The 10,733-nt window shown below is 34.9% G+C and overlaps 1 protein-coding gene across 1 annotated transcript; it reads left to right on the forward strand.

The window, feature by feature from the left end:
• On the forward strand, positions 1–5,331 carry LOC136818844 (kynurenine formamidase-like). The gene is made up of 5 exons (XM_067075075.1): positions 1–160; positions 474–611; positions 3,575–3,713; positions 4,725–4,846; positions 4,996–5,331. The coding sequence occupies exons 1-5, from the start codon at positions 5–7 to the stop codon at positions 5,320–5,322; spliced, it is 882 nt and encodes a 293-aa protein (XP_066931176.1). The 5' UTR covers positions 1–4; the 3' UTR covers positions 5,323–5,331.
• Positions 5,332–10,733: the final 5,402 nt, after the last annotated feature.

Below are 10,733 nucleotides of genomic sequence, written 5' to 3' on the forward strand. Positions count from 1 at the left end.
AAACATGATGTCAAGTTGGATAAAGTCATTTATCATTTCTGCGGTGGCATTTTTGATAGTTGAAGGAAAATTACGTTTCGTTGATTTGTCGTTAAAATATGATGAGAAAAATACACCTTACTATGGTATCTATAAAAGCCATTTCAAGTTTCTTCAACAGGTAAAGGTCCATTTATCTAGAATGTGATTGCCCTTCTCTTATCTGAGCCGCTCTTGTTGCCTGTGGGAGAGGGGCAACCATTTTAGTGTCAACTATTTACATTCGACTGTCTTTAACTCGAAATTCTGTTATTCCAATCTTTCTGTAATTTGTACTAAAATATGTGGTCCCCTTAGCTAAAGACTATAGTAAATTACTCTCTGTAATTCGAATCTTTCTCTTATTCGAATAAAATTTTTGGTTCCTTTAAGATCAAATTAAAAAGAGTGACTTATATATCCAATATGATAACTTTTATTTATCAATCTGACAGGTTTCAGAACCATATCCAAAGTTTCAACTTGGTTACAATGTTTTTAGTACGAATGAGCACGTGGGAACACACATTGATGCTCCATTACACTTCGTTAAAGATGGACAGACTGTTGATCAGATACCTCTAGAAAAATTAGTAAGTATACTTAATTACACATCTAAAAGAAATTTGCATTTTTGTTCAACTATACTCACTTCCCCTTCTCATAGAATCAGTAGGATTTTCCCAGCTGATAATGGGAAAACTAACGGACTGAAACCCGGGATTGATAAATGCTTTTTATGGCTGGGATTTGAATTCCATTGTTTTCAAGTCACGAAATCTAGTTGGAATCGAAAATAGCATAATACTTTGCAGTGAGGATTTGTATATTTAATTATTTTCAGTGGGGACAAAAATTGGTGTACAGTTTACAACTTTTTTTTTTTTTTTTTTTTTTTTTTTTTTTTTTTTTTTTTCTTTATTGAAACAAAAACACGTGTACACTACGAACATATTACAAAACATTACTTAAACATAAAATATAGTCCCTCCCCCCGCTAGGAACTAACGTTATATCGCCAGAGGTACTAGACTATGTAAAAATAAATAAATAAGTAAATAAAGAAAAAATCTTGGAGAAGGAAGCTACAATTGTTAGGTAAAAGCCTAAAATAAAGCACCGCTAAACCTTCCAGCTTCGTTAAGAAATTCAACAACAGAACAAAGAATAGATTTATTTAGATTTGAATTCAAACTTTCATCCCCATATAATAAAAGCCGACAGAAAAAAGGAGGGTTAAGCGGCGGATGAAAAATAATGCCTAGGGTCTGAAGTTTGTCGAACAAAGAATGTCTTGCATGGGAATATATAGAGCAGTGCAGAAGAAAGTGCTGAGTGTTTTCAACAGAGTTAGTTCGGCAACCACAGAAAGGGTCTAAAGTGTCGCGGAAGCCATGTCTAAATTTATGCTCGTTGAGATGGCTGAAACCGACCCGAAGTCGATTAAGAAAGATCACTCCTTGAATGTCAGGAACATCAAAAACATGAGATTGCTTGGGTCTCAAAAATTCATAGATTGCTTTTTTGAAAGTTTTAATTGAAGGTAGATCTCGTATATTACCTCCCAGAACATTCCACTGAGATATGCAGTACGGAAAAAAAGTGTTACGGAAACGCTCAGTTCGTATATTTAGAGGATAAATAGGATTTCTTGTTCTAAGGCCACCTGGTGCTGTAAGTCTTACTGGCAGGTAGTTACGTAAATACGAAGGGGCTAAATTGTTAATAATTCCATAGAAGAATGTCATTTCTTCTAGCAAAGCGCCTGTCAGCAAGACTTTCAAGACCAAGTTCTGAATATAGTTTTTCTTGAGACGTTCCACGAAAACAGCCTGTTATAGCTAAACAGGCATTATATTGAATAGATTCAAGCTTCTGCACAAAGGTAGCATTTCCCGGGCGGTCATATACGATATCACCATAATCAAGATGAGGCCTAATGAAAGATTTATAAATGGTTAGTAGAGATCTCCTAGGCACATGCTTGCGAAGCCGGTTAATAAGACCAATTCCTTTATTGGCCTTTTTTATCTTCTCGTCTAGATGGCGATCAAAAGAAAGTTTTGAATCTAAGATTAGACCAAGATGTTTCTGGTACTCACTGGTCGCGATATTAGAATTATTAAAGGAGATTACTGGAGCATTAGGAGGAGTGAGTCTACAGGTAAAATAGACTTCAATGGCTTGCTTAGATGGGTCAGGGTTAAAAGACATCTTCCATTGATGAGCCCAGTCAGTTATCCTGGAGAGATCTCTGTTAAGTACTTCAAGGCTCAAGAGTTGATCAATCACAAGAGAGAATAAAGAGGTATCGTCAGCAAAAATCTTCGGTTTTGACTCAAGGTTTTTTGGAAGATCATTAATATAAATTAAGAAGAACACAATGGACCAAGGATCGAGCCTTGAGGTACCCCAGCATTGATTCGCTTTCCACTCAGATGTTTTTCCATTTAACACAACTCTCTGATGCCTATCGTTAAGAAAGCTGCGAATTAAGGAAAACAACGGTCCAGTCACCCCATAAGATTTGAGTTTTTTTTTTTAAGAGTAAGCCATCGTGCCACAACCCGATCGAATGCCTTTGAAATATCTAAAACACCCCCCCTGGTATCTAGAGAAGGATCTTTGTCAAACCCTGTATAAATATCATGCGTTATGGATAACAACTGAGAAATGCAGGAATCCCCCTCCCGAAAAACCAGACTGACAAGGAGAAAATAAGTTATTGTTTTCAAAATACCTGTAAAGTGTATCGTAAATACACTTTTCATATATTTTTCCAAACACAGGAAGAAGAGACACTGGTCTGTAGTTTTTGGCTATGCTCCTGTCTCCCTTTTTATAGACAGGAACCACGTTACCTTTCTTCCACTGTGATGGGAAGATGCCAGAGTTGATGATAGAAAGATTGAATATGCTAAGCAAAGGTTTTACTAGAGACTTACCACAGATTCTGACCATACGAGTAGAAATATTATCCCACCCATGGGCCTTGTTAACATTCAAAGAATTAATAATAGACTCGATTTTTTCTTCTTCAAATACAAGATTATCCCAGTCTAGAGTTAGTAAGAAATTGTTCAGGTGGCAAAACACTGCCAGTATCGATAAGTGAGCATTGGTTTGAGAAAAAAGAGTTAAAAATATCGGCCTTCTCAGAAACATCACTTACAAGGACGTTTCTTTCATTTCGAATAGGTGGAATTTTCGGGGTTTTACGTATGTTCAGAAACTGCTTCAGCGTAGACCAGTATTTCTTACTTCCTATGTTTGGATCATTTAAAGAGTTGCCAAGACGAGAAAAATAACTATCCTTGGCAGTCTTGATGGCCAATCTGCACCTGTCAACCATGTTATCAAGTGTCTGACCATCTAAAGGATTTCCCCATTTTCTCCAACGACGATTTACAACTGGGGACAACTGCTCATTCAGGAGATTTGAGTTGCAGTGCAGATGTATTCGCTGAGTACTGTAAACTGGCTGTGAATATAGAGACAGGGTAAGGCTGTATATGGACTGAAGGGAGATTAATTATCTTGATATGCTATTATTCAGGTTGGTCCGCCGTATATAATTGACGTAGAGGCTGAGGTTGAAAAGAATCGAAGTATGTACATTACAACCCAACATATAATGGATGCTGAGCAGAAGCAGGGCAAAATTGAAAGTGGATCTATCTTATTGATACACACAGGTTTGGATACAATTGTTATAACTTTTCTCGTGGGTACTGGTAAAGTCGAAAATTCTACAGATATATCACCACGTTACTAACCGGCAAGTTGTCTAGCTTGACCCCCCTGCATCAATAGTTGTTTTTTAGCCTTTTTCACAAAATTTTATCTTCTAAGAGGTTCTACCCCAGATTTCCAGGGCAGGGCAGTATAATTTGTTCATCAAAATTTCCAGGGAGAGTTGGTGTCGGTACTCCTGTTTGAATGTTGTTTTTTTTTGGAATAACCCATTAAACGAAGTCCAAAACTACATATTCTTAATGAGGTGGAGATCGCCTACAATAAAGGTCATAATATTTTGATAATTTTGGTTATTTTAACGTTCTTCAAGATTTAAAGTTCCGGCGAGAAAGTCGATTTTGGGCTATCTCTTTAATTTAATCGAATATTTCAATTCGGAAGGGGTTGGCAGACTTACAGGCTATATTCTGAGCCTTATTGGACTATTTTTGAACTTTTGGATCCTCAGATCTTAAGTTTCATATTAAAATTCAGAGTTAAAACTCTACCCTTCCAACCTACTTTAGAGCATTTACAAATCGCTTGTGGTTCAAAAACTTCCCGGTGTATTTCCCTCTTTTCTCAAATATTATGACCTTGATTGTAGCAAGAATTCAAATTTGTTCGGCGTAATGGTTTGCTAAAATTTACTGTATTCTTGCTAGTCTAGCAGGACAGGCTATGCGTGATTAGGGCTATTAAAGGTTTTGTTTTGAATAAGACTGATATCGTTTGCTGGCTCATTAATTTTATAGTACAAGCTTTTTTATATTGAATTGACACGGATGTGGATCAGGATTGGTCAGAAAGAGAAAAAGAAAAACATTTTTCGCTTATATCAGCATAATATAACAATAGGCAGTCACTGTCCTGATATGAAATATGTGTGTGATATCAGACGGAAACACTTATTCTAAAAATAAAACCTTAGATAAAACTTAAAAGTTTACTATTTGTGTCCTAATTTTCAGGTTTTAGCAAGAGAGTTTCAAATTTTACTGACTATTATGGTGGCAACCATTCCGACCCATCAACTTATGATTTTCCTGGCATGACTGGGGAGGCTGCTCAATGGATCGTTGACAATCGAGAGGTATAACAGAGAACTTAGATATTCGTAATCTTTGAACCCTAACCCAAGTGTTAACACAAATGCAAGGTCTTGACAGATCTCACTACAACCTCGCAAAAACATTGCGCAATGAGTATCATAGATTAACAAACTTTCTCTCATATTTATAGATTGCCTCCTTTGGCGTCGACACGCCATCTTTCGATCACGCCAAGGGCGCCGATGACTGGTATCCAGTGCATCGAGTTTTTCTGAACAAAAACATCTCTGGATTCGAAAATATGGATTTGTCCAAAATCAATGAATTTCGTGATAAGAAGGGCGTCTTGATTATCGCTCTTCCGATGAAAATTGCGGGCGGAACGGGTGGACCCACCCGTATTGTTGCTATGTATGATGACTCGGTGACAGTATCAGCCTCGTTTTCGTACTGCTATGTTGCTATGGTATCAATCATAGTCCCAGTCCTGGTTGCATTGGTTAATATGCTGTATTAAATGAAAGATTCAAATTAAGAAAGTAAAGATTCAAAAATATCGACTATGCTATACCGTATGAAGCACTCGATATAACAATTTAAATTTCAGAATGTTAATGCAAAACTATTCAGACTTCTTTCGAAATAACGAATTTGGAGGACTTGAACTATTTGGACCGTTGAGTTTAAAGGGCGAAGGGATAGAGTAGAATCTCTAACCTTTCCCAGGCAAGAAAAAGTGAAGCCGCTTATTTCTATGCTTATTTCGAGTGGGGAAATAGGTGGCTCGAGTCTAGCCTTTCGGGCTTGGACGTCAATGATTTGGACGAGTATGATTTGGATCACTCACTTGAGACTCTGTGATGACTGTAGATAAATGGGGAGAAGGGAATACCTAATGAATGTATTATAATGCTTTTCTAAATACTGTCTTTGGTGAGACAAACCCACCTTCTTTTATACCTATACGGTAGAGTCTCCATAACTCGAGCGCGCTCGGGGAAAACAAATTTGTTCGTGTTAAGAAAATTTCGAGCTATGGAGTAAGGTTTATAGAGCATTGCTAACTGTATGGATGAGGAAACTCGAGTTAAGAAGACGTTTGACACTGGGCGAAAAGTCAAATTTCCAATACATTTGAAATCCCAAAAAAATCCTAAAAATGTCTGGAAATTCCAGATTTTTGGAACTTAATGAACATATGGAAATATCAAATTTTCCAAAATTGGAAAGCTCATTGTGTGACATTTTCTAAATTTCCAAAATTTAAAATATCAAATTTCCTGGTCTTTTCTTATGTTTTAAAATTCATCTTTTTGGGATTTCTTGAGGAATGGAAATATCAAATTTTGCAAAATTGGAAAGCTCATTGTGTGACATTTTCTAAATTTCCAAAATTTAAAATATCAAATTTCCTGGTCTTATTTTATGTTTTAAAATTCATCTTTTTGGGGATTTCTTGAGGAATGGAAATGTCAAGTTTTCCAACTTTGGAAACGCTACTATGTGTGACATGTTCTAAATTCCCAAAACGTTGAAACCTCAAATATTTCCTGGTATTCTTTTCAATCGAAAGGTCATCTTTAACATTTTCATTGACAAAATCTACTACATACAGTACATTATATCTTTATTGTAACATCTTTCATTTCAAAGATAAAAAAGCAAATATGTTCTAAAAAATCTGCCGAATCTCTCATCTCAATATCCATCCCATTCTTGCCGAGTCTGTATTAGAGCCTCACATACGAAATAAGCAGTCGAGCTCAAGTTTCTGGACTACATTGTACACGTTTGTTTTTATTACATTTCCGAGTTTAAATTTTGTATATGTTTGAAGCGAAGGAGATATGAGTTTTGAGTTTTCAAGCCACCGATAAAGTCTGTCATTCTGAAGCGTAATGTATCGATATACTTTACATTGGAAATCCAAATGAATTTACTTCACCGACTGCAACAAGACTTATATTCGAGCAAAGGCTTCAGTTAAAAGTTTTTCTACAATAACAACATAACGATGATAACAGTTTTGGCGGTAGAATGATTCCATGGTTGCGTCTATGCTGAATTTGTTTCCATTTCAAATATTTTTTTTCTAAAAACAAAATAAAAACATTAGATAATGTGAAAAATATATAACTTTACGCGCCAGAAATTCAACCAAAACTCAACACCACTTCATCTACCTAAGAACTTTTGAGAGAAATAACGAAATAAACATTCAAACTTTCCACATGTCCGCTCAAAATCACATGATTGAGTACTCGTATTTGATTGGCTGGAGACATTGTATAAATTATTTTATTAATTATTTTTTACCGACTAAAGTGGTTTCAATTGGTAAATTTTATATGGAAAAACTTGCTTTTTAATTTTAAAAGCGATAAGAATGGAAAAAAATTGATATGACTTACCTGGAAAAAGTTAGTAAGAATAAGACGCATCAAACTTGGTTTGCTATTTTCTTCTGTACAAAAGCTCAACACGATGTTTATTGAATTAAGATAATAAACCACGTTTTCTTTCTTTCGCTTTCTTTTGTTGAAAATAATAAACAAATCTAATGAATAAAGGAACTTTACGTCATACCAAAGGTGGTTCAAAAGTATAGGGAGAGCAATTACTTCCATATAAGGAATAATAGCAGAAAGAACAATTTTCTTTCTTGTGCTGTTTTTATTTTTGTACTAAAGCTTCACGTTTCAGCTAGTTTCAGCCTTCTTCGAGAAAAACTTTAGAATTTTTGAGGACTTTCCACAAAATTTATGCTCCTAATTTTTCTAAAGTCGTGAGCCACCTAATTCTCCATTTTTTAGATTTTGCGACCTCTTAGGAGAATAATAAGCTATAGATGTGTACCCCTTTGAAAGACTTTTGAGGTATAAAAAAGGGTACCCTTACTGCTCGGACATATCGGTGTCATTTCCAGGTAATCGAAAAAGTCGCCTTTTTATTTTTGAGAATCTTTTGGGTTTTTCTAGCAACTGAAAATATGAAATTTCCTGAACTTTTAAGAAGACCATAAAATATGAAATTTCAAGTTTTGAAAGCATCTAAAAACATCAACTTTCTGAGTTTCTCAAAAACTGAAAGTTCAAATTTTCAAAAACATGGAAATCTCTGGGAACATGAGATTTTCAAAATTTGGAAATTTCGGAAAGACAGCTTTCAGCTCTTTTTCAATGTTGGAAATTTCAGATCTTTAGACTTTTTAAAGTCATGGAAAGTTCGTATTTTTTCTCTTCAAAAATTTTGGAAAACTCATCTTTCAGCTCTTTTTCAATGCTGGAAATTTCAAATTTCCAAATCTCTGAAAAGGTTACAAAATTTCAAATTTCAAATCTAGAAATATCAGTAAATATCAATTTTCTGATCTTTCAACAAACTGAATGTTCAGATTTTGAAATATTTGGAAACATGACTTTTTTTAAAAAAAAATCCAGGAAATATGAAATTTTCGAAATTTGGAATTGTAGGAAAGATGGCTTTTCACCCAGTGTGAGTTATAGAGGTTCGAGTTAAAGACTATATATATGATATATAAGGCGAGACCAATTTAATTTGTTGTTCTACGGACAGATCGTTAGAAAAATATTGGTCGGTCGGTCGGCAAAATAAGAATAAATTTTTTATTTATTAGGGTTGGTAAAGTACCGAGACAATTTTCAAGTATCTATGGATCAAAAATTCACTTTGTTTTTTATCTTCGATGAAGATCATAATAAAATTTTAGTGTATGGAATGCTTTTTATGATTTTTCAATTTCTTGAATTAATTTTCAGCTTTATTCAATTTAATTCTTACAAATAACTAGTGTGTAAAATATATTGTAGCGGAAATTCGATACTATTATTTTTTTTGATTTTAGCAAATATAGGGTCGGTCGGACCCGTAGAACAGCAAATTAAATTTGTCTCGCTTTATATATAAAATATTATATTTTCACTGTATCCTCGGTACTTTTATTGTATTATTGGGCTTTTCCAGAAAAAAACCGTGCACCCCCTATTGAGGAGGTCCAACCTTTTGTGACCTACCCCCTTGGAATTCCAGGCAATTTTAGTAGGATCATACCCCTCTGGAATTCCGAATTTTTACAAATTTTCAATCATTACCCCCTTGGAATTCCGCTTATTTTTGACGGATTTTCGTCTTCCCTTATGGAATTCCACTGCATTTCAAACTTTACCCCCTTGCAACGGAAATGGACCTCCTCAACAGGGGGTGCACGATTATTTTCTGGAAAAGCCCATTTCTACTTTATTGGTGACTGAAAAATTAGCCGAGCAAATAAAAATCATAACAAACGCTTACCTTTAATATGGTCCTTGGACTTTATAATTCGCTGTTTGTCCGACGAATTTCTCGGGATTTTTCTGCTAATTTTAAAGGATACCCGACTCAAATTTATATAAGCAAACTGGGTTACATAATAATTTCATTCCCCATTTGGTAAAAGTGCAAAAAATTGGTTAAAATGGTCCCTGTTGAGAGAAATGACCTGGTTTTTATCATAAGCAATAGTAACTCACGGAGTGCAGTTCCTTACAAATCAATATAACTTATCACTTAAATTCTTAAGTTTGAACAACAAATTTTTGAATCGCCGTCAATATAAAACAGATGATTTTCAATCCCCATTTCCCATTAGTATTTAGCCATTCCACCGGGGCAATGAAACAGGGGTGAAGTTTCCTCATTAGAGTGACGATATCCAAAGATTCTGGACAATATTCGAACTATGATGATCGATCATAAAAGCAAACTACCCTGTCCTGTTATGTAGTGATGAAAGCATAACTTCACTTCTGAACCAACCGATTCTTAGATGGGGCCCCGTCTACTCACGATTTTTTCTGAACTCTATAGTAGACGGGTAGTTTTGGACAAAAATTTCTACAATTTTTTGTAGAAACGCTTCTGATTGGCCGATTATGTCTATTGTTCTCCCGAAAAATTTATGCAACAAAATTCTGATTGGCCAGTTTTCAAACGGTTTTTTTCTGGTGGCAAATTCAAAATCTCTAATTCTACCATACTAATTTTTATCTCATGTGAGCTTTGTGAAACGGAGTAAAAATTTGTATGGTTCCAGACTAACCGATTCTTTGTTCTTTGATTCTGCTTTTATAAGAAAAAAAAAAAACAATAAAAACTTGTCCTAAGGATGACAATGAAGATGTCCCTTTGAAGAAGGATCACCTTTGCAGAAAAGATGAATTTCCCTGAGGGTTAGATATCGGAGGTCTCAGCATCCGCCCTCCTTTTCGTTCCTTTCTTAAGTCTTTGAACGCAGACACAACAGGTAAATTTGCTTAGCGAAATAACACAATTTAGGACTACCTCTGAGATGATGTGATTGAATGAAAGATATCTCCCGATTAAGCATCTTCGAATTTTAATGACAATAGAATGGAGGGGCTTCATTACGATTAGGATGGAATGAAGTTTTTATAAGATACTTTAATAATTGGTCATTTGAAGTAATAAAAATGACGCGTTCTTTAGAAAAAGTAACAAAATTGTTTTATTACTGGTTAACAATCAACCACATCAAACGAGAGCTTTTGAAATCTCCATCTCGTCCGGGAAAACATCTTGCCTTTATTGGGCAGGAATTTTAAATCATATTGTGTGTATTCTGTTACTCAAATATTATATGGAATTTTTAACAGGCACAATTTTCAACAAGATTACCGGGCGGTCCAAAAAAAGTTTTCCATAAATTTCAAATTTTGACGTAAAGTATCCTATTTGTGCTATTGGCTTATGAGGTTTTGTTTGACCATAAATTGCGAGCTTGGCAATTTATTGAATTAATGGAATTTATGCAATTCTTGCAATTTGGCATTTGGACCAAAATATTTAATTTAGAGCATTTTGACCTTTAAATTGCCAATAGTTTCGCTTTGGGTACGTATCACATCTCGT

The sequence above is a fragment of the Clytia hemisphaerica genome, unplaced genomic scaffold (genome assembly GCF_902728285.1).
Source record: "Clytia hemisphaerica strain Z4C2 unplaced genomic scaffold, Clytia hemisphaerica genome assembly, whole genome shotgun sequence".
In the NCBI taxonomy this organism is placed as follows: domain Eukaryota; kingdom Metazoa; phylum Cnidaria; class Hydrozoa; order Leptothecata; family Clytiidae; genus Clytia; species Clytia hemisphaerica.

Coding starts and splice junctions, on each gene's coding strand:
- LOC136818844 (XM_067075075.1), top strand. CDS start 5: ATGATGTCAAGTTGGATAAAGTCATTTATCATTTCTGCGGTGGCATTT. Junction 612..3,574: donor AGATACCTCTAGAAAAATTA/GTAAGTATACTT, acceptor GCTATTATTCAG/GTTGGTCCGCCGTATATAAT. Junction 3,714..4,724: donor TATCTTATTGATACACACAG/GTTTGGATACAA, acceptor CCTAATTTTCAG/GTTTTAGCAAGAGAGTTTCA.